The sequence below is a fragment of the Rhagoletis pomonella genome, unplaced genomic scaffold, assembly GCF_013731165.1.
Source record: "Rhagoletis pomonella isolate Grant_MI unplaced genomic scaffold, Rhpom_1.0 Rhpom_scaffold_00007, whole genome shotgun sequence".
Classification (NCBI taxonomy): Eukaryota; Metazoa; Arthropoda; class Insecta; order Diptera; family Tephritidae; genus Rhagoletis; species Rhagoletis pomonella.
The window spans coordinates 56,956,412-56,978,644 of NW_023458561.1; the positions used below are offsets into that span (position 1 = coordinate 56,956,412).

Genomic DNA, 22,233 nt, shown 5'->3' on the forward strand with positions numbered 1-22,233 from the left:
TTGGCCAAACAAATCCAACAGCAAACAAACAATTGTTGCGGCGCTGCGCCTCTTTCTTCTTGCTTTTGAACTATTTAGACCACGACGAAACAGAAGAAAGCAGCCTACGGAAATACCAACAAAATCATTTATTTGTATGGGTTTTTTTTCGGCATTTTGTTTTGCTTTTGAGATTTGTTAGCCAATCCTAATTACTTGTATAAACTATGCACCTCACCTGTGAGGGTTGTTGGTTGGCGTTGTGGGAATTCAAAAATATTTACATAGCTAATACATTTGCATACAAATAGTACGTACAAATAAATACCAATAAATGCACTTGTAATGGGAAAACTTTCGTGTGGGCAAAAAAAAAAAAAGAGTTTGAAAAGTTTGTGGCACGAAGCAGCGGTTAACTTCCCCTTTTACTACTCATTACATATACAAATATATATGTATACATACATAGGTCGTACCATGACAACAAATTAAAAAAATAAATCGATACTCATACGCTTGGTTGGCTGTCGCTGACCGGCAGTTTTGTTGTTATATGTACATACATATGTAACTAAAATTGTTACTTTTATTGGCGCAATGGTAAAACCCTATTCAAGGTCAGTGCTAAAGAGGTGTTTGTCGTCGTTAGGCACATCGACTGTCTTCTTCGTTTGGTTTTTTGTTTGTTTTTTTCCCCTTACACAATCGATTACTTGTGGTATGCGAGTGTAGAAACTTTTATTTGTGAACATGTGTGTGTGTTTATAAATTAATGCGTTAACTTTTGTAGGTATACTCTTTGATTTTTGTGTTTTTTTGTTTGCTTTGCCCGAATGACCTTCCGCTTTGCTTAGTTGTGGTTACGTATTTATTTATTTTGTTTTATTGTTCATTGTTTTTTCTTTGTAACTTTGTGGTTTTGTGTAGATTGTGCATTTCTTTTGGTCTTTTACGGCCCCAGGGCGTTGTTATACACATACACGTACATCAATGGCAAGCAGCAAAGTTATTTGCATTTATTTCTTTCATGCTTTTGTGTCTTCTTTAATTTTTGTCGACGAACGGCAAATAATGTGCACATTAGGCCATACCACTTTACAAGCAAATTAAATAATAAAAAAAATCGCCGTACACCACCCGGAAGGTTTTTTGTTGAAATTTTTTTCGATTTATAAGTTTTTGGATCATTTTTTTGATTCGATTTCAAACATCGAACATGATCTGAAAAGAGGATATATAGACCTTTAAAATGGTATATAATAATCTATTGTCGGACTTGGCTTGTTGGTACTTTTTATGGGGAAAAATGAAAAAAAAACATACTTTTAATTTTTTAAATTTTGACCATCGATAATTTCCATAGTTTGAAAATATGCAGTACTATCTAAAATTGAATCTATTTTTAAACAAACTGATGGCTCGTTTATTCCAATCGCATAAAAATTGTCGAAGTTAGGCGACTTTTCTTAAATACGGCCTTGAATTTATATGTCAGAGCTATTAACTTATTAACTATTTTGCTCAAATATTACTTGTTTTATTTTATTGTATTTTATTTTATTGTATTCTATTTTATTTTATTTTGTTTTATTTTATTTTATTTTATTTTATTTTATTTTATTTTATTTTATTTTATTTTATTTTATTTTATTTAATTCTATTTTATTTTATTTTATTTTATTTTATTTCAAAAAACCAAGTATCGTATCTTTGCACTGATTTTCTTTATTTCTTTGTGTTTTTCATATAAAAATTTAAATCTTTTGATCTTGTTTTTATTACTGATCTTTCTTGCGCCTTGAATGTCATATTTATCTAAATGTACGCCAAAATTTCCTTTTGACATCAATTAATTTTGTTGTAAATTGTAGGTCTATAAATATATCTAAATTTGTCTGTTGCTATTTATATACCTTTCCTTACATTTTGAAAATTATTTTACATCGTTTGTAATTTTATCTACATCATTCGCATATAATTTTTTTAATAGAGGATACAAATTTTACAAAAAAAAAAATTATTATGTATGTATACATATGTTTGTACATATATGTAACCCTATATGCACACAGCTGAATACACCAAAAAAAACTTACTAATGAGCTTTTCTATTATTTTTAAGTTGGCACAAAATTTATTAAAATAATTCCTTCTCTCTCATTTACAGCAAACATTCCTCAGTTCTTCGGATACGGATGATGAACCTATAAAACAACTGCCAAAAGAAATTCTTTTACGTATATTCTCCTATTTGGATGTGGTGTCTTTATGCAGATGTGCACAAGTAAGTTGCAAAAAAAAAATTAAAATATGAAAATGTTTATTTTGATTTATAGTGAAGAGAGCTAGGAAAGACGAACATATGCAAAGCAGATGATTTAACAGAATTATGCAAAATTGTGAGATATACAAAAAAAAAAAATCATAAAATTTATTGCATTTGGGTAGGGTCCATTTTATTAAAACTCGGAAAACAGAAAATGCCAATATCAAAAACGATTACAGTTTAATAATAACCATTTAAGTTCCGTGCGGAAATCGGCTGGCTTAGCCTAACTACTGTAATTATTAATTTAGGTTGCTGTAGACAAATAGGCGGCTGCTTTCTATCGCTCCATTTATAACCGTTAAATTTGAACTTCTCTGTGCTGGCTCGCAAATCGCTGTTTATTAAGTCACGCCGCGTCACTTTGCGTCGCTCAATAAATTGTTGCTCTTTAACGCATATTTATTATTTCCGCTATGATTTGCAAATAAAAAAAGCAAAAAAGCTATTCAAAAAAAAAAAAGGTAGATGTATTTGATTATAGGCATGTGGAACTTTACCTGCTTGGAATTGCCGATTAAGATATTAATGCTGAGCATTCATCACATTTCGCACATATTTTTTTATTTTATTTATTTTTTGTTGGTCTATCAAATTGTAAGTCGAGTCACGTTTGTGCGATTTTTGAAATATTTCTTGAGTGCTTTAACACTAATTTTCTTTTTTTGCAGCTTCACTGTTTGAGTCGTCTATTATTTATCAGCTGTTGCGATCATTTATTAAAATGTGTACTCTTTGCTTTTTGCCTTTTTTCTGTTTGTTTATACTTTTTAACTACTTGAGCGTAGTGGCAGTTAAATTTGATTGTTATTATTTTTTTTTTTACTCTTTCACAAAAAGTTAACTCTTTTTTTCGAACTAAACTCAACCGATTGGTTCACTGAAAAAGATTAGAATTTGTATTTCTTTGTCATTGACAGTGTTTCTTTTATACATTTGTATATTGTGCTTATATACAGTAAGTAAAGAATTCGTAAAGATCTCATGCGTTTTTTCCCGAATTTTCTAAAAATTAAATATACTGTGTACACTTCGATTCTTTTACGAAATTTCGGAAGAAAATCGGTAAAGAAATGAAAACAATGTTGCTATGTGAGGAATTTCTTGCGGCATTTTTTTCAAAATTTTCTTTTTCTTTACGAGTTCTTAACAACTACTTCATATTGTTTTCTTTGAAGATTCGTAAAAAAATCGTTACAAAAATGAGATGCTCCTAAAGATCGTTTCGTTAAAATTTCGGGAACTTTGGTTTGCAGGGTGGGTTCATATTTTTTTTTAAATTTAAAGTTGTTCCAAACATGTTTCTAAAAATCGAAATGTAAAATACAGTCGTTCTTGTAGAAGAGTATTCGCTTTAACTTGGAAAGTGTTTGCACAATTGAACATGCAATTTCGAAATTTGGACATATCCGAAAACTTGTGGCATTGAGGAAAGAAAACTAGTACTTTTTCGTAGAGTTGTGATGTTTTCAAAAAGTTTCGGTATTCGCCATGAATACTTCAGTAGATTTGATACAAAACTGTACCCTTTTCAAGCTTAGTAAATACAGAGAAGAATTACATTGATATGAAAAAATGTGCATATTTATCAAATCATGCGAGGCGTACCCTTTTTTGAAATATCACATTCAATTCTATTCGCACAAAATGCGTTTTATAGATTTTCAATATTTTTTCCGACGCAGTGTTTCAAGTAGAATGTATAGCCACCGCCATAAGCGATCATTATCTTATTTCCACGAGTCATATTTTGCACTAGTTTAAGGAAAAGTTAAAGAATTAGCAGAATTTTCCCTGATATGAATGTTAAAAATAAATTTAAGAAAAAATTCTTAAATTTTAAGAAACTCTAGATAGGTGCAGTTATGTTTAGCAAATTTTATTTTCGGTACATGAATAACATATTTTCTTCATTCCGCTCATACTCTATATTTGTACCGTAATATGCCCATTCTTTATCTACTTGATCTTACTTATAATATAAATTTATTTACTTATTTCATTCATTCATAAATATTTATTGAATTCGTCTGCTACAAAGGTGTCGATATGTGTCTGCGTGTGCGGTTTCTCCAGGAAGTGAGAATGCCCAAAATTTGTATTGTAAATTTTTCATGCGTCGGCTGCATGCCTTTATTCGAAGTACTGCTTATTTTCTATAGAAATCACTGCCCCTTACTTAAGCTCATTGAAGGTATTTATGTACGCACAGATGTATGGTTTGTGGTTAGTTAACATTTACACAGAACCTTTTTGTTGTGCACTATATATACATATGTACATTTGTTTATGTCATAACAATTATTCTACGTAGAAATTTGTTGTTTCCGTGTAGGTACGCAGAAGTGGTTCGAAAATTTTATCAAGTAATAACAGATTATTTCACCGAAATGTCTGGTTGATATTAGTAAACAATGCAAACAATTGTTGTCATTAAATTTGAGCGGCGAGTTAATCACTGCCTTACTCTCAAAACTTGTAGCTTAAGGGCTAGTGTGCGAGAAAAGCATTTCAAGGAAAAGGTATTTAAAATTATTGATGTGAAAGCTTCAGCTTTTGTTTTTTTTGAATATGATTTGTAATACATACAGTGGTGGTCACATAATTAGATATACTACTTTTTATAAATTCTGATGATTTATTTTTTCTGTACTTATTTTTTTTTACAAAAATGTAATTTATACTACAACGAAAACCATGTAACTCAATGTTTCTAACCTTGTACCAGTTTTATAAAAATTCGCAAAATTCAAAAAAAGGCCGTAAAAATTTCAAACTATTGCATCAAAATTTATACTGCAGTTTTATAGGCCATTAAATTTTGTGTAAAATATTATTCATATTTCAGGCGGCCAAAAGTTCGCATTGATTTTTGAGATTTTTTCTTTGTTGACGGTGTTGCTAATTTTCGTACATGTATGTAAGCGAATTTTTTACAATACGGGCAATTATTTTTCAAATATTTTATTTTTCGCTAATTTTTTATAAAAATATTGTTAATTCTGCAACAAAAACCCCAAAAATCAGAGTTTCAAACCTTGTGCAGAATTAAGGAAAATTATGCTAAATTTCATTCAATTATTGCACTTTTCATTTACGCTCTCTAGAAAAAAGTTGAGTATGCAATTTTTTAGCCCATTCAATTTCAGTATAACAAAGTGCAAGTTTGAGGTAGCTACGACTTACCATTGATTTTATGCAATAAAACTTCTCAAAAGTGTCCTGTCTTTCCAATTCATCGGCTCTGCAGTTTCCTGCAATATCTCCACGGTCTGAAACTAATATGGCCGCCTGACTATCGGAACATATGTTCACATCCTTGACTGGTTTTACAATCCTGTCAGTTTCTCTGATTGGTCCATCGATGCGAGGTGCCTATTTAGCAAATAAATTGCCAAAACGAGATCGAGAGAAGTACAGTTGGGTTTCGCCATGCACCTTGCAGATGTATTTAGCTGCCTGCGTTTCGCTTCCTCTTTTCTTGAAGTGGAACTTCAATATCTTATAATTATGCACTTTTTGGCAAATGGTAAGTAGTTCATATGGACTTTTTATCAGTTCCAAGCGAACTGCAGACCTTTATTATAACCTTGAACATAACAAAACCCAAAAACGCTATAATCCATATCGTCACTTTTGATACTTTCGTCGACGCTATGCGTTTTTTTTTTGCTGCCATCGAGTTTTGCTGTTCGCCATAATTTTACTTCTTTTTACTTCGCTTAGTCGCCATAAATGCATATTTATGAGCAAAGCGATTGACTTTTGTTGTTTTTTTGTTCGTGGTTGGTAGTTTTATGATTATTAAATAATAGGGGTATTCTTTGAGTCTTGCAAAGCCTTTGCATGGTGCACGTATTGCACGGTTTGCAAAGCTGTCCCATACGAATACCGCTTTTTACCGTGCAATCTGTGCACTGTGCAACGGCTTTGCAATACTCAGAGAATGCCCCTAATGATTACATGCAGTGCAGGTTCGCAGAAGTAATATATATATGTACATACCCTGCAGCGGGGTCGTTGACAATTGTCGCTTTCGTACTAGTTACATTACTAGTTCCGATAGCATATTATGCTCCAGGTAGTAAGAAATCGAGCTATATTGATTACATATTGCACCTTTTAATTGGTCGTTTTAATATGATAATGCTCTCTTATTACATAAAGGAATTTGTTATTTGCCATTTAAATGTAAATAATAAATTTTGAATACTTATCCATGTTCAGTTTCTCTCGTGTGACCACCACTCAAATATCGAATTGAAAAGTACCAAATTAAAGCAATACATAACTACCACTTTTAAATTTTTGTTGTTTCTTTTCAAATCTGTTTGTATATAAGCAGGCAGAAAATGAGAAAAATAATTCGAAAACTATGATTTAAATAGATTTTTGTACGGGCTATACGATGGTAACATGCGTTTTCCGAAATTTTTCCATTTTCATGGTGAAAATTCTGAACGAAAATTTATTTGTAATTTTTCTCAATTATGGTAATTTTTTCCTTAGATAGTCATCTACAATACTGTTTTAAAACAAAAATTTTTTCTCAAACTTTATAACACAACTTTTGCATTTGAAAACAAACGCTCTCTTAATTAATTGTCACCTCCTAGGATTGTCAAATGCGACAGTAGAAAGCATGTGTGGTAGTTTTGCGAGGTATCGGTATTCGACTCCCGAAAACTGGTGAATTCACTAGTTCTGTACTAGTGCTTTCCGCTGCAGGGTATATAGCACTCACGCATACATTGCTACTAATTGCAGTGGGTATGTATGTACATTTACATATCCATATGTTTGTCTGTGAAATATCTCAACGCGCTTGTTCCCATGGCATATTAGCGCATGTGTGCCTTATATGCATGTTCGTATGTACATATATACGTATGTAGTATGTATGTATGTAAGGTGATGAATTTGCATATGCTTAGTATGAATGCATGTAAAGTTCTTTTTTTTTTTGCTCGCGTGCGCTCATATTCGTTTGCAAGGTCAGTTTCTGATAGAGTTTTTCATTTGCCGCGTAATTTAGCCACTAATGGCAATAATATATACTAGCCGCATATGTGCATGTTTATATGCATACATATATATTTACATACATATATAGACTTGTATCTACATATCTATATATGTATGTATGTGCATTAGGGTGGTCCTTAAACGTAGGACATAGGATTTCCAAAGCCTCAGCCTCTACGTCGATGCTACTATAGTCGAAGATATTTTGATCCTGATTAAAGTCGGTTAAGGCGTGTCGCACGGGGGTCACAGTTCAGATTACCCTATGAGGATGTCTTAAACGACTCCAGTTGGGACCACAATTTATATGTGATATCCTCGACTTTAGTAGTATCGATTTTGGGTATTAAATGAAAAAAATATGTATATTTTTTTTAATTTTTTGAGCCCATCTGGCCGTTGACCCCTTTGCAACACGCCTTAACCGTCTCCGATTGGGACCAAAATTTATATTTGATATCTGTGACCGTGGTATTACCGATTAAGCGTGTGAGACTGGAAAAAATCATTCGTTTGATTTTTTTTGAGGACCACCCTAATGTACATACTCTTGCACGCGCTAAAATATAAATGCTAATTGTGCGTTTTAGTTGTTGATTGAACGCTCACACCTTCATACAGACATACATGTGTACTTATATAGACTCACAATTTATAACGAGTATTGAGCAAAAATGCAGTATCTGCATAATTCATAATGCAGTAATCTTTCACTTATGCATAATTGAATACATGTTTGTATCTATGTATGTACACACTTATGCTTATTTAAGCCCATTTGAGCTTTATCTGGTAACAAAAGATTTGCTGTTGAAGCAAGATATGTACATTAGACCGTACCACGTTATAAGAAAACAAAAAAAAAAATACTCGTATTTTTGCAAGGTAGTTTCGAAATTTTTTTTAACTTTTTGGCCGAACCTAGGGGTCGCCTTTTTGCAGTCAATGAACTTTGGAACGAAAAAAAATGTGTTTGCTTTAAAAAAGAACATCGATATATCGCACTTTAAGACCCGACTGTAAATGCGGAAGCAGTGTTGGCAGAATGCTAATCTGATTAACGATTGAAATGTTAATCGCGATTGACGATTAAAATTAATTAGTCGTAATAATCTGTACGATTAACGATTAAAAAAATTTAATCATTAATCGTCGGTTGTGATTACGATTAAATAATTTTAATCATTAATCGTTGATCCGATTAAACAACATCTGATTAAGTGGTTCAGTTTGTCCCAATTTGAAATTAAACACCAGTTAAAGTTATTCTTTTCTGTTCGACGCTTATAAAAACACATAATAAGTAATAATTAAAAAAATTATTATTATTATTATTAGTAATAAATAATAAATCACAACGAAAATGCCCACCATATTGCTTCCAGCATAATTTAATTAATCACCAAACCTACTTAATCAAATTAAGGATTAATCATCAAAAATAAGTTTATTTAATCACGGTTACGATTAGCTGTTTAATCAGACTTAATTAAATCAAGCTTAGGTGCCTGTAATCCGATTCAATTTAATGAAATTAATTAGTTGATTAAAAAATCAATCGATATGGGCCAACACTGTGCAGAAAATATGATATAAGTATAAAAAGTATAAAATTGTCTTGAAAAAATACTTTAGACTCAGGGGTATACAACAAACTTTGTTTTTGGTTCGGTCTAATGTACATAAATGCGTAAGGAACGATATTGTAAATATGGACTTAATAAAGAATATTTAATGCCTTGTCGTGGCTAAAGAAATCGTCTGTGATTAGTTTTTTTTTTTTTTTTAATTCGAATTGAACTTTTCTCATTTGGTAAGCCACCAGGCTGTGAATTCTCTAAGTAACTCCGTCCAGCATCTAGCTCCAGGTCATGAATTTAAATTTTTCTTTTTTTGGTAAAAACTAAAACTATAAAAGTTCATTACGTACTAATTTCTTCTTAACGGAGCTTGCTTCTGCTCACTGTGCTTAGTGGAGAAAAATTGCGGTTAAGAGAGGTGGAAAATCGATGGAAGGAACAGCAAAAAAGCAGTACGCATATTTATGGTAGGCTGGCCTATACCAAGATCAAGTGGTAGTTGTTTCCTCAATAGTGCTGGCTGGAGTTTACAAGACGATAATACGCCCGCTCTGAAAGTATTCAACTCGAGAACCCGCTGGTGGTAGCAGAGGAAGAGGGAGGCTGCCACTGCGTTCGAAAGACCGAATGGAGAAGGACTTGGTTTTACTTGGCATTTCCAATTGGCGTCAGTTGGCACAGAAGATAAACGACTGGCGTGCTTGGTTGAACTCGGCCAAAATCGCTTCTTTATTTTTTTTTTTACAAAATCATAGTTTATTCTATAACAAAAATCATATAAATCCATGTTTCAAACTTTTTTGCAATATTAAGAACAAGAATTGAAAAAAAATGTTTCGTAAAAATTTCATGCTTTTTAAATAGATTTCTTAGAAAGATTTTGAGTATGCAATTTTGTAGTTCATTCTATTTTAATATAATTTTTACGCTGCAACGATTTTTTACATGGAAGAAAATGAACACCATAGCCAAAAGTTAACGGTATGTGCTAGCTACTTCAAACTCGCACTTTATTTACTAAAATTTAATGGACTGCAAAACTGCATACTAAAAATCTATCAAAGAAATCAAATTTACAAGCTCGAAATTTTTACAAAAGTTGGTTTATTTTTTATTTTTTTTTTATTTGAAAGAAAGTTTAAAAATGGTTTTACACGGTTTTTGTTAACGAATAAACTATATTTTTATAAAAACAAAATAACTAACATTAAGTAAATAAGAACGTTTTATTTTGTGCTGCGCTTATAATTAGGACACGGAGTGTATATTAGAAAATATATTGCAAACTTCTTCCACTCTAAAATTTTTTTTATACATTTTCACTTCTTCCGCGCATAGAACAAAACGCAGCCAGTTTTTTTTATATATGTATGCAATATTTTAAAAAGTTTGTGTTGTATTTTGCTGAAAATTACATTGCATTTCCTTAAAATTATTCACTTGCTTCCCATAGAACTCATTGCAAAGTACAATGAACTTGAAAGCAAGATCTCAAAAAGTTTCGCATCATCGAGTTAACAAAAACAAATCAGGTTTTCATTCGCGTGACCGCAGCCACTACTGCTTTCTCTTCGTAACTCATCATTTGCCGAGTGAAAATTGTTAAACAAACATTGTGCTTCCATTAGACTAATACGCTTTCCGCCCATACAAATGTTCGAGTATCATTAAATTTAAAGCAGCACTTTTGTTGCTAAAGAAAATGGTGATAAAATTGCAGTCAAATGCGCGCCAGACACAAAGAAACCAAGCCACCAGCTAGCTGGCGTCGGACGGTGGTCTATTACCAGCCAGCAGCAGCGGCGGCGGCGGCAACAGCAAAACCCAACAACCACCATGGCGACAAGCTTTTTTTGTTTTGTTGCAATGCTCACCGCCATGCTGCCAAGCATGAATCATTTTACGCTTTTTATATTCGCATTCAATGCGCTTTTTGCACTAATCCTTGCCAGCAGTGTGTAAATAAAAACGAGAAAAGGATTTATTTCTTTTTAGATATTCCTTTAATTTTCATTTTCTGCTGGCTTTGGTTTCATTGTCGTTCGACTCCTTTAGCTGTCTGCCATGAATTGCCAAGAATTTCACTGTCGTTGCGAGAACAAAGGAAATGCAGTGAAACCAACCAAGCAAACAAGCAGGCAAGTAAGCGACCAACCAACCAGCCAACCAATGAAGGACATTCATTGCCCTGAGTCATTTGTGGGACGCAGAAGGCAGCAAGCAGCAATGTGTGGTGTGTGAAGGGGTGTGTAGCAGCAGGAAAGCTTTAATGTTTATCGATTTAGAGTTGCAAAAATTTAAATTAACAGACATGCTGGTGAGGACAGAGAAAGCGAAAAAGTTTAGCGCAATTTCTTGTCATAACATTAAATAGTACACCGCTCGCACCGCATACACCCTTTCAGGAGGGAGGCTGGGATGCTGGCACTAATCGTAAAAATAAATAAATGTATGTACTCAAAATGGTGGTCGACCATACTGTCTGACTGACTCGGAAGAGAAAATGTAAAACATTTTTAGTGTAGCGCCGCCGCCGCTGTCGCCGCCGCCAGTCTGACTGCGTTCAAAAGCGAAACTCGTAAAAGGCAACAAAAACAAGGAAGAGCCAAAAAAATTAAACTTGCATGCAACATATTAAGCAGACAACAAAAACCTCCAAAGTCCACAGGCATGCGGTGACCATGCGGTAAATGTTAAAATTAAAAGAAAGAGAAATTGTAGTCCATTACTTGCTAAGCGGTGGGAAATGGCCGTACCATTCTTGAATTCTGCTGTGAATCTAAAGTGCACAATAATCGTTTGAAACGCAAGTGGGTGGTTCAATTTTCTAATGCGATTAACTTAATGCCTTTATTTGCAACAGTTGCTGACGCTTTTAGCTTGACGATGTATGCAGATACAGACACGATTAATAGGGAATTTCTTGCTAGACCCGCCATTGAAGAAGCTGTTGTTCAACTATGTGACGTCCAGAGGCAGGTAGCATCTTCTCTGATATCCAATCGACAGTCGTGCCCTCGTAGTCGACAACAGTGTGCTCTAGACTTCTAGGCAATGCCTGACCCTCTCTCTGTCTATTTATTTTCTAGGTACCAGTACCATTTTGTCATATGATTTGAGACTAAAAGCTAAGAGTATTGTTCTGACAACTGTTTAAATAAATCTCGGTTCTCGGATGCCAGGTCGTCGTATTGCTATCCGAAATAGGTCAGTCGACACATATTCTACTTTAGGTAGAAACTCTTTCTCTTCTTCCTCGTCTCGGAAGCTTCGGCAGGAGTTATTGGCCGGAAAACCCATTCTGCCGACATGTCTTTCCATCAAACAGTGACCTGTTATAATACCGCTCACTTACCTAAGTATATAGCGCTTTAACCGAATGAGTGCTTGGGACATATTCTTTTCGAAGCTGGGACAGATGTGTCGTCCAACACGTTGGCTCTTCCAACCATTAAGAAATGATTGGATGAGCCAAAGTGCAGCGAGCTTCGCTTGACAGACACTGCAATGATCTGGAACCCTAAGGAAGAGTTGTAATGAGAGTGTATACTTCCTCCTACTCTTAAATTCAGTTTATAGCCATCCGTGTATATATCATCCCTATCATCTCATGGCCAAGGTTGTCAAATTTAGTTCCGTTTTACCTTTTTCCTTCTATAAGTACGAGCTCGATCGAGTTAGGTAATATTCAGTACATACGAATCAATCGATTAGATTTTAGTCCCAGATTTCGTGGCCTCCGTTTGAGTTCTTTATGACAAATCCACTTTATCTAATATACCTTCAGATTTGTCTAGCCAAATCGATTTTTGATCTTATTAATCATATTGGCTCTATTCAATAAAGTCTCGTTCATATCTGCACAGAATGGCTGGGAGCTCTAGCCGGATATCCGAATGAGAAAATAAACGAATATTAACCAGATAGACGATAGTCCCAGCCCTACTGCACAGTTTAATAACATCCGCAATTTATTTTACTTCTCTTGTCATCCTGTAATACCTTTCTGTATTGGTCAGCCACGTCCAGCTTATTTTGTATTCTTATCTGGCATTGTAACTCACCCTATTCACGATCTATGGTCGGCGAATCCTTCTGTCTAAAGCTATGATGAATCCTTCTGTCGAAAGCTGAATAAGGCCATATCAACAAACGCCTGTATATTTCTTTAGATCTTGGTTTCCAGCATACTTACCAACTAAATTCAGTTCAGTCCAATGTCGTTCAAACCACTCTCGATCCGATCTCAATTTTGTTCAGTTCTTATGTTGTACCCTGTTTCGAATTCAGAACTTCGCACACTAAGTAAATCTAAAGCAAAAGTCGTGTGGTTTTCCAATTACCCTTCGACGCCAGTTGATTACTTCCACACAATTCCATCGTCGCGCTTTTGAAATTCCCCCTGAAGTTTATGTACACTGCTGTTGAAAACTACTTCAAAACCACTAAAATCATTCAAGCGTGATTTCGTCAATCTCGCTAACAACAAGTTGAACATGTGCGTGTGTAGGGAATTGTCACCAACTGTTATTAAATCGACATCACCCATCCTTGCATGCAACAGCTTATCCTGTTATTCGATGCTTCCACACGTTTCTTCTTTATTCCGGACGTTCTGGCTGGATTCGCTTAAACTTTATGGATCTGCGATCTGCATCCCAGTCAGCGTTGTGCGCATTTCGGTAAGGTTTCGGTCGTTGACTAATCGTCACCAGACAATGTTTGTGTGCGTTATTTTGTCTTGCTAATGATTTTAACGTTTTTTTTTTTTGCTGTTATTGTTGAGGTCGAAGAACTTTAGCCAACCAACACCAACAACATGTTGACGTTGTTTCACATGACCATGCGGATGAATGCTCACCCTCGGTTATGCGGTTATCCATCTCATCCATCCATCCTTGCATACAGTCAGGCCAGGCTGTTTGTTCTTTGTTGTCTGTGGCGTTGTCGTTCACCCACCGTTCGTTGTTCGGAGTTTATGTTGTTATTCGACGCGCGTTTTCTTGTCCTTGTTGTACTTATTTGTTGTTCATAATTGCTTTAAGGTTGTGGTAGGTCAATGAAATTTCCAGGCGTAAATGTCAAAGGTGCTCATTGCTTCGAACTCACACTTCAGAGATTTGGGTCGTCAGCTGTGGCGTCATCGAGGCGTTTTGCCCATACATACATATGTATGTAGACATATAGCAGAGGGGGGGGGGGGGATTAATAGTTAAAACGTATTTGGTCGTGATTATTTTACGCGCAAAAGTTTTCCGCGGATTCTCTCGCATCACAAAGGAAGCACTCAAAATTTTATTTTGGCAGCAAGTTGAAAACATTAAAATAATATTAAGAAAATATTGGTTGGAAGGACATCCGTTGGAAATATAATGGTTTATTATTTACATACATACTTAACTGGTCTTAATTTAAAGGGTTTTGTATTGAGTAAAAATTCCGTTTTCTATGCCACACCACTTCTGCTGTAAGGGAGGTTAAAGGCTTGATGGGGAGGAAATAAATGGAATAGGCTGCACTTACATTGACTACGAGTCCTTACGTAGTTTTTTTTATTTATGTGTTCCTTTTTTAATTATATAAGCTTGTTAGAATCAAAACTGGGGATTTTTTCCGAGACCTCTCTGAATTTTTTTGTTACCTTTGAACGGTACATTTCAATATTTACTTTCCTTTTTACGACTGTTAAAAGAAGCAAAAATTTACGGATTATTTTGTTCGAATACCTTATAGTAAAATAAGCAAATGACGCTCCAGTTTTGTTAAGTATTTGGCCAAGCTTATTTGTGATGTGTTTGTTCACATAAATCAAGGCATTTAAAAAGTTTACGCCTACTCCGCATGGGTTTTTATGAGGAGCTTTTCCCATTGCTTGCTGATGTGCGGCCTATTCAGAAAAACCTTTTCTGGATAACGCTCGTACTAGGAATCAAACCTCGGTCATATGGCTAAAATTCTTTTTTTTTAGATTTTTAAATTATTTTTTTTTTTTATTAACAAATAGTCAATATGGTCTCGATAGCTAAAAAGGTTAAAAATCGGCTGAACGAACAAATTCGGAACAAAATGAAACGGTACTCTATGTACACAGATGATCACTAACAATATTAGATCGTTTATGCTCAACGAAAGCAAACTCGAAATACTAGATCTGCACTAAAAATTAGTAATCCTTATTTCAGGCAGAGCATGGACCGGCGAAATAAAATAAATTTGACAAAATCAGCTGATTTGCTTACGACAGAAATGTTGCATTTGACTAAACTTAAAAAACAAAATGTTTTGTTCAAATACCGTGCCAGGTATGCATTTCATAGTAAACAGCAAGACACTTTAGTTAATTTTTGATGTTTTGTACTTAAATCAAAAAAAAGTCGAGCATTTCTAAAAAGCAAGCTGCGATTTCTGGATTCCGATAAATCCTGAAAAAAATTGTGCAAAAAACAAAAAAAAACATACCAAAAAATCACGAAAAATAAGGCACAAAAGTAGCAAAAAATCCAAAATAGCTCCGAAAAAATTGAAAAATTCTAATAGATCATGAAAAACCCCCAAAAAAAATTAAAAACAAAAAATCCCGATGAATCCCAAAGAAATCTTAAAATCTACCAAAAAACCGCAAACAATACAAAAAACGAAGAAGAAATTTTAAAAGCTCTCGAAAAATCCAAAATGATAAAAAACAATGAATCCCGAAATGTACCGAACAAATACGGAAGTCATCGAAAAAGTCCCAATAATAAAAAAAAAAAAAAAAAAAAAAAAAAAAAACTCAAAAGTATGAAGCTTTCATTTTGCATATTATCAATGCAAAAAAAATCAAAATATTTTCCATTAGGGGGATTCTCGAAACATTGCAAAGTTCTTGCACGGTAAAAAAGTGGGGGAATGTAATCTATTAAAAAACAGACTATTTTCAGTGATATTCATATTTTAGAAACATATTTCGCGAAAGAAAAAAATAAAAATAATTAAGATTACTACCTTGAATAACGGTAAAAATCTACGAGTTTTATTGAATTTTCCATTGTATTTTTAAAATCAAGTTGAGTTTTTTTACTGAATGGGCCTTGGAAACTTCAAAAGACTCGAATGATATTGCGTTGAAATTTTTTTTTTTACAAAATAATTCCCAAATAAAATTCACGCCAAGAAATTTTGATGCACAAAATGCAGATTTTTTCTAGGAGAGTTATATCAGCATAGTACAATATATAATTAACATTACATTGTACATATGTATGTGTGCATGTTTGTCAATACAGATCATAAATTCATTTATCTCCCACTAAGGTCTAGTAAATTTTAATGAGCCGAAAAAAGAAGGGATCCAATAAATATAAGCTTGTTTACACGCTGTCTAGGCGGATATTATTCTTGCGTACTCAAATTACCCGTATGTGAGTTTTTTTTTCTCCAAAGAAATTTAATAATAAAACTTACAGCCAACACACGTTCACAGCTTCCATAGATAGAATTGAGCATAAGCAGCTAAACGCGCGTCTGTGACCCTACCAACAAGGGTAGTCAAAGGACAAACATTTTCTTCCTTTCTTTTCGCCCACTCAACAGCCAAAGCATTTCAATGTGAATAACCTGCAGCCAACCGATTGGCGGTGCTCCTTACAACCCAAAAATAAATATGCAAAAGCATGCATACACTTAATATATAAAACGTGCGTCGTCACCGTCGTTTTGATAAGGTGAATGCACTCTAAAGTAGAAAATATGTTTATTGCGTAAATTTAATACAATTTTCTTCTCACTTATATTCTGCGCTCATTTTTATTTTTTTTTTTCGCGAAAAAGTATAAGTTATGAAAAGAAAATTTTCATATCTTTTGCTTCTTATTGTGGTTGGGCGACTCAACACCCCTGTATGCGAAAATCAAGTTTAATTAAAAGTAATTAAGCGCTCATAAATTCTTAGCACCACTCGCTTGTACAAACGTATGCTATATTCTACTTAGCGCAAAAAGAAGTAAATAAATAAAGAACAAATTTTCTGGCATCAACCGCTGATGATAGCATGAAGCATATTTATGCAGCCGAATAAGGCGGTTCGAGGATTCGTCACACGACAGAACTTTTTGTTTAAGTTCGTTTTGTACAAGCTGATAATTTGTTTTCCTTTTTGACCTAAATGAAGCACTTAGGTATAAAGCTTTACTGCAGTAGGGTGACCATAATCCGTCCCGACTTGACCTTGAACTTAAGGCTAAAGCCTTGCACTGAAATTACGAGAAGGTAAACAATTTTAATGGATTTTTCTGAAATAAGTTTTCGTAAGATAAGTCTTTCGAAAGACGGGTCTTTCGTAAGATACAATTATTTTTATAGCCTAAATTAGATGGCATGGACTTGGATAATATGTGGTTACAACAGGACGGTGCCACTTGCCACACAGCGCATGGAACAATGGCCCTATTGCGAACATCTGCGGTCCTATTTAGAGCTGTCAAACTATCGACGATACTATCGATAGTATCGATAGTCTGATCACATGAAATAACTATCGATAGTTATAGTACTATCGCCACTATCGTCTCATTGATAGCTTATTCTCTTTCCTAGCGATTTTGATATTTGCACGTATTGGTTCAAAGAGAACAAAAATTGGCAGCATTATTTCATGAACGAACAAATAAAAAAGTATTTCTTCTTGCAGCGACGTCAATGACATTATCATCTATTATTATTTTTTCTCAAATGCAATTATAAATACGCGGTTATCGTGCTGGGTGATCTGTTTAGTTGGTTCGTGGCATTATTTCTAAAAGCGCCATTTTTTTATTTTGAGCGTGGAAATAGAGGTTACATTGCCGTCTTAAGAGCGTGTCATACCGGGCAATGCAGTATATTTCAAAAGACTGTCAAATTGGGAAATTGCAGAAAGCAGTTGCATGAGTAGTGACACCTTGCATGTAAAGTGTCTCTCGAAAGAATTTTTTTTATTTCCGAAAGGCGAATTGCAGGCAAAATTTCTGAAATCGCTTTTTGACTGTTTACACGGCGAATGAATTTCTAGCAATATTTCTCGATATTAAAATGCAACTGTGAGCCGCTAAAATAAACAAATTTATAAAATCAAGATAACGAAAAATAAATAGATTTAGAAAAACATATGAAATGGGTCGATACTATCGATAGTATCGATAGTTAGTCACCCTTAAGACTATCGTAAAACATCGATGGACTTGACTATCGATAGTTTGACAGCTCTAGTAGTATTGAATCACCCTATGCATATGGGTGTTTCCATTGGAAGGTCTACCGCCGAAAAAAAATTAAAGTCATATATCTAACGTATTTATAAGCCAATTTTTCTGCTATTTTAAATATATACCGGTTATGTAAGCAGGAAAATGTTTGCGTAAAATGGTCTTGCTAGGTGGCGCCGAAGTAAAAATATAAAATATATTCGACGTAAAATGCATGTTTCATTTGAAGCAATATTAACAAAAATATAACGTTGGAAATTTATGTCTCGTCACGCCATGTCACTTAATTCAAAAAACCCTAAAAACAACTAGAATTACTCCAAATCACATTAAAAAAATTTTCATGAAAAGAGCCATCCACAATTCGCAGAGTTTTGCGATTTTGTAAGAAAAGAAAAAATCAACTTCCATTTTTGTCACGTAACGTCATTTAATTGCGTATAGTTACGGACCATGCGGTTCGATTGTTTTCATTTTTCGTTTAAATATAGAGCCAATTATTTGCTAAACAAGGGTCCAAAAAAAAAGTTAAAGAAAATAAATGTTTTCATTGCTTGTATCTCATTGAAACGTACGACTGTGACGTATGTGACGTATGGAAATACCCATTTGTGGGCGCATTCTTTTTTTATGCCAGTGGATACTGCCTTCGTTGCACATGCTGGCATGTACTGCTGGCAGCTTGGCAGTGGCGTTGCCAAATGTCCCATACTTGCCCGGACGTCCGTATTTTGCATTAAATTTGAAATGTTCCGCCGAGACAAGATTTTTCCCGAATTTTCGACAATTTCATTATTTATTTCAACCTGTAAATTTCTACTCAACATGTCATGCTATATATATATAGCTAAAAATTATCGGTGATTTTTTAGAATTTTTTTGTGGAGAGCAACACCGAATTTTCTTCAATGTAAAATTCTAAAGAATCAATGGCAATTTTTAGCGACTTAAAACTTGCACTTTATTATACTAAAATTGAATGGGCATACTCTTTCTACGAAATCTAATTAAAAATCGAAATTTTTACTTCATTGAAATTGATCACCTTTGTTAATATATAGCTCGTAGTCGGGCTTTTAAAGCAAATCCTTTATTTCTCATTTGTCCCGCAAAATTTTTATAATTCCCGTATTTTTGGCACAAATTATGCGTTTGTCCCGTATGGCAGGAAAAAGAAAATCTGGCAACACTACTTGACAGACAAAGAAATCATCAAATTGAGCAGCATCTCTGACGCTGAATTGCGCCGATCAAAACTTGTACTTTCTATCCCTCAATCGCACTCCCGTGCGCCCATCTTTCTACGCACGCATCCATCCAACCACTTAACTATCCATCCGTCAGTGTTGTCGGCGCCGTCTGTGTTATTTTGGAAGCCACTTTGTCTTGGCGCGACTCCTTAGCAAATGTGTTTCCTTCATTTGCTTCGCCATGCTTCTGCATGGCGTTTCCCACTGTGATGACGCCTCTACGGCTGATGACAGTCAATAACTTTGAAGAACAACACAAAAATATTTAACGAACTCAAGTTTCAATTCAAAGTTACCTCCTTAAAGTTTTGGTTTTTGCTCTCGGTCGGTTAGCATGCCAAGTATAAATGAGTCTTTAGCTATTCTACTTAGTATTTAAAAAAACAAACTTTTGCATTTGCTTTGCGCTTCTTCTCCTTCTTGTTTTTAACTTCTTTCTGCTGTGGAGTTTTGCGTACACTTTTTTTTATGGCTTTAGCAATTTTTTTTGTTTCTCAATGCTTTGTTATTTGAGAATCCTGCTTTCATTAAGAGAACCCCTAATAGTCCTTATCTGAAACTTTTACACTTTTTCACTCTTTTTGTGTATTTTTTTTTACTCCACATAAGTATTGAAGCATTGTACTTGCAAATTTAAGAATAATCAGACTATCGACCTTCCCACATCAGCCTTGGGCAATTGTGCTGCTCCTGTGACTGACAGGCTATTGATTTCATTTTGTTGTCAGAACTCTAGTCTGCAATGCATTATTTATTTGTGGAAACCTACGTACATGCGAATCTTCGTTTTGTCATTAGTATTCTACAGTTCAGATATGAACAATTCATTGCTTTGGATGACAGACAAACAGACAGCGAGACAGGTAGGCGTTGTCGACATGCGTTACCTAGTTAATAGTCACTGCTGTTTTTACTTTGTTTATAATTTTTTTTTCATTTCATATCAATGTAACACGATTTATTAACTGTCACACATTTTAAGAACAAACGAAAGTGTTAGACCAGAATGGTTCGCGAATCCCAGTCATACCAAAACCCGAATATCCAATAGTTCAGAATAATTACACTGGACCACAAATTTCAACTTTTTCTCTTTACCAGAAACGCCGTTATGAAATTCTTATGTAAAATCACCCCCTGATTCCGAAAATCAAGGTTATTTTTTATTCTATGGTACCGTTTTTGAGATATTTGCAATTTACCGTTTTTGCAAAAAAAAAAAAATTGGGTCCACTTTATCATATATATCTCAAGAACGAATTAAGCAATTCCAAAACGGTTTGAAGCTTTTAAAAGGTAATAAAATTTTCTATAAAATGTGCATACAACACTTTTTGCTAGGCCCTGTAGATTCAAAGATAACGAACAATCATTACCGATTTTTTCAATTTTTTTTGTAAGAATAAAAAAAAATTGTACTTTGCGGGGAAGGATCTCGAAAACCTTTTATTTTTTTGCAGATTTTTTTTTCTCCCTAAGCTCTGTTGTAACTATTACAAAAAAAATAAGCTATCATCGAAGAAAATCGATGCAAAACTACGTAAGTTATAAGCGATCAAATAAAAATACCCAGGTTGCGCAACTTCAATGTATGTACCTATACATACATACATATATTAAAGGTATAAAGTGCAAGTGAGATATTATCCGGATAAACGAATAACACCATAACAATGATAACACTTTTTCTTTAAATAAATCAAATAGTACTTTTAATACTCGAATTGTATTATAGTAGGTAGAGTGGTTGCATCGAAAGGAAGAGTGGTTGGGTTCGAAACCTGCTGTAGGCATGTAGTTATAAACATGTATTTCCGTCAGTTATGGGTAAGTATGCAGGTAGATTTTCAAAATTATAAGACACAGAAAATTTCTAAAGCCTACATCTAAAACAGGTAGTATTTTCTTTTCCCGGCTTGTTATAAAAAGGAACCTTTCTGTCTAGGTAAGATTTGATTTTTTCAATTTTATTCTTGTTCCGAGTATAAATATGAGTTAATGCGCTTTGAAACTTCATAACATCTTCAAGGCTCGCCGGAGATAGTTCAGTTCATAAGTCTAATTTCAAAACCGTGATTTATTAAAAAAAAATAAAATGAGTAAAAGGACGCGAGAATTTGAGTGGAATAAGGATCCAGATATGTTCTGTTTCATGTGTGGCCAATATACTATCATAAGGCGACGACGAGTGTTCTCAGATCATATTAAAACTTTATACTCCAAGTATTTTGGAATTGAGCCTAAAAATGCTGAAAAACCATGGACACCGAACACTTTGTGTACATCGTGTCGAGTAGAATTGATTCAGTGGGAATCAGGACAACAAACAAAATTTGATACACCAATGATATGGAGAGAACCTACTTGCCATTCAATAGAGTGTTATATTTGTCAAACAAAAGTACTTGGCGTTGGAAGATCAAGAGGAGTAACCTATGCTAGCGTACCTACAGTGACATTACCAGTACTACATTCAACGGCAGTTGCGGATCCAGTTCCATTGTCAACAGTAACATCTGAGTGCGGGGGATCAAGTTGTACTGAATTTCGCATGGAAAACGAAAGAAACGTTCTGTCACAAGCACAACTTAATGATTGGATAAGAGATTTGGAACTATCCAAGGAAAAGGCCGAGATCCCCACTTCTCGTATGCAACAATTTAAATTTGTGTCATCCGATGTTAAGGTGACATATAGTAGAACTCGTCACGAACCATTTTCCAAACACTATACCAAGAAAGACAGTATATGCTACTGCAACGACATCCCTGGTTTATTCAAAGAGTTTGGTCAAACATATGATTCAAAAGAGTGGCGATTGTTCATAGACGGCAATAAACTGAGTTTGAAGG

The 22,233-nt window shown here is 34.2% G+C and overlaps 1 protein-coding gene across 1 annotated transcript in view; it reads left to right on the top strand.

The window, feature by feature from the left end:
• Nucleotides 1-2,146: 2,146 nt before the first annotated feature.
• The window catches only part of LOC118743149 (F-box/LRR-repeat protein 20), a gene marked incomplete at its 5' end in the record, with an annotated part of 72,158 nt that continues 52,071 nt past the window's right edge, over nucleotides 2,147-22,233 (top strand). The window contains 1 exon segment of the mRNA XM_036475680.1: nucleotides 2,147-2,263. Within this exon segment, the coding sequence (XP_036331573.1) occupies nucleotides 2,147-2,263 (117 nt within the window).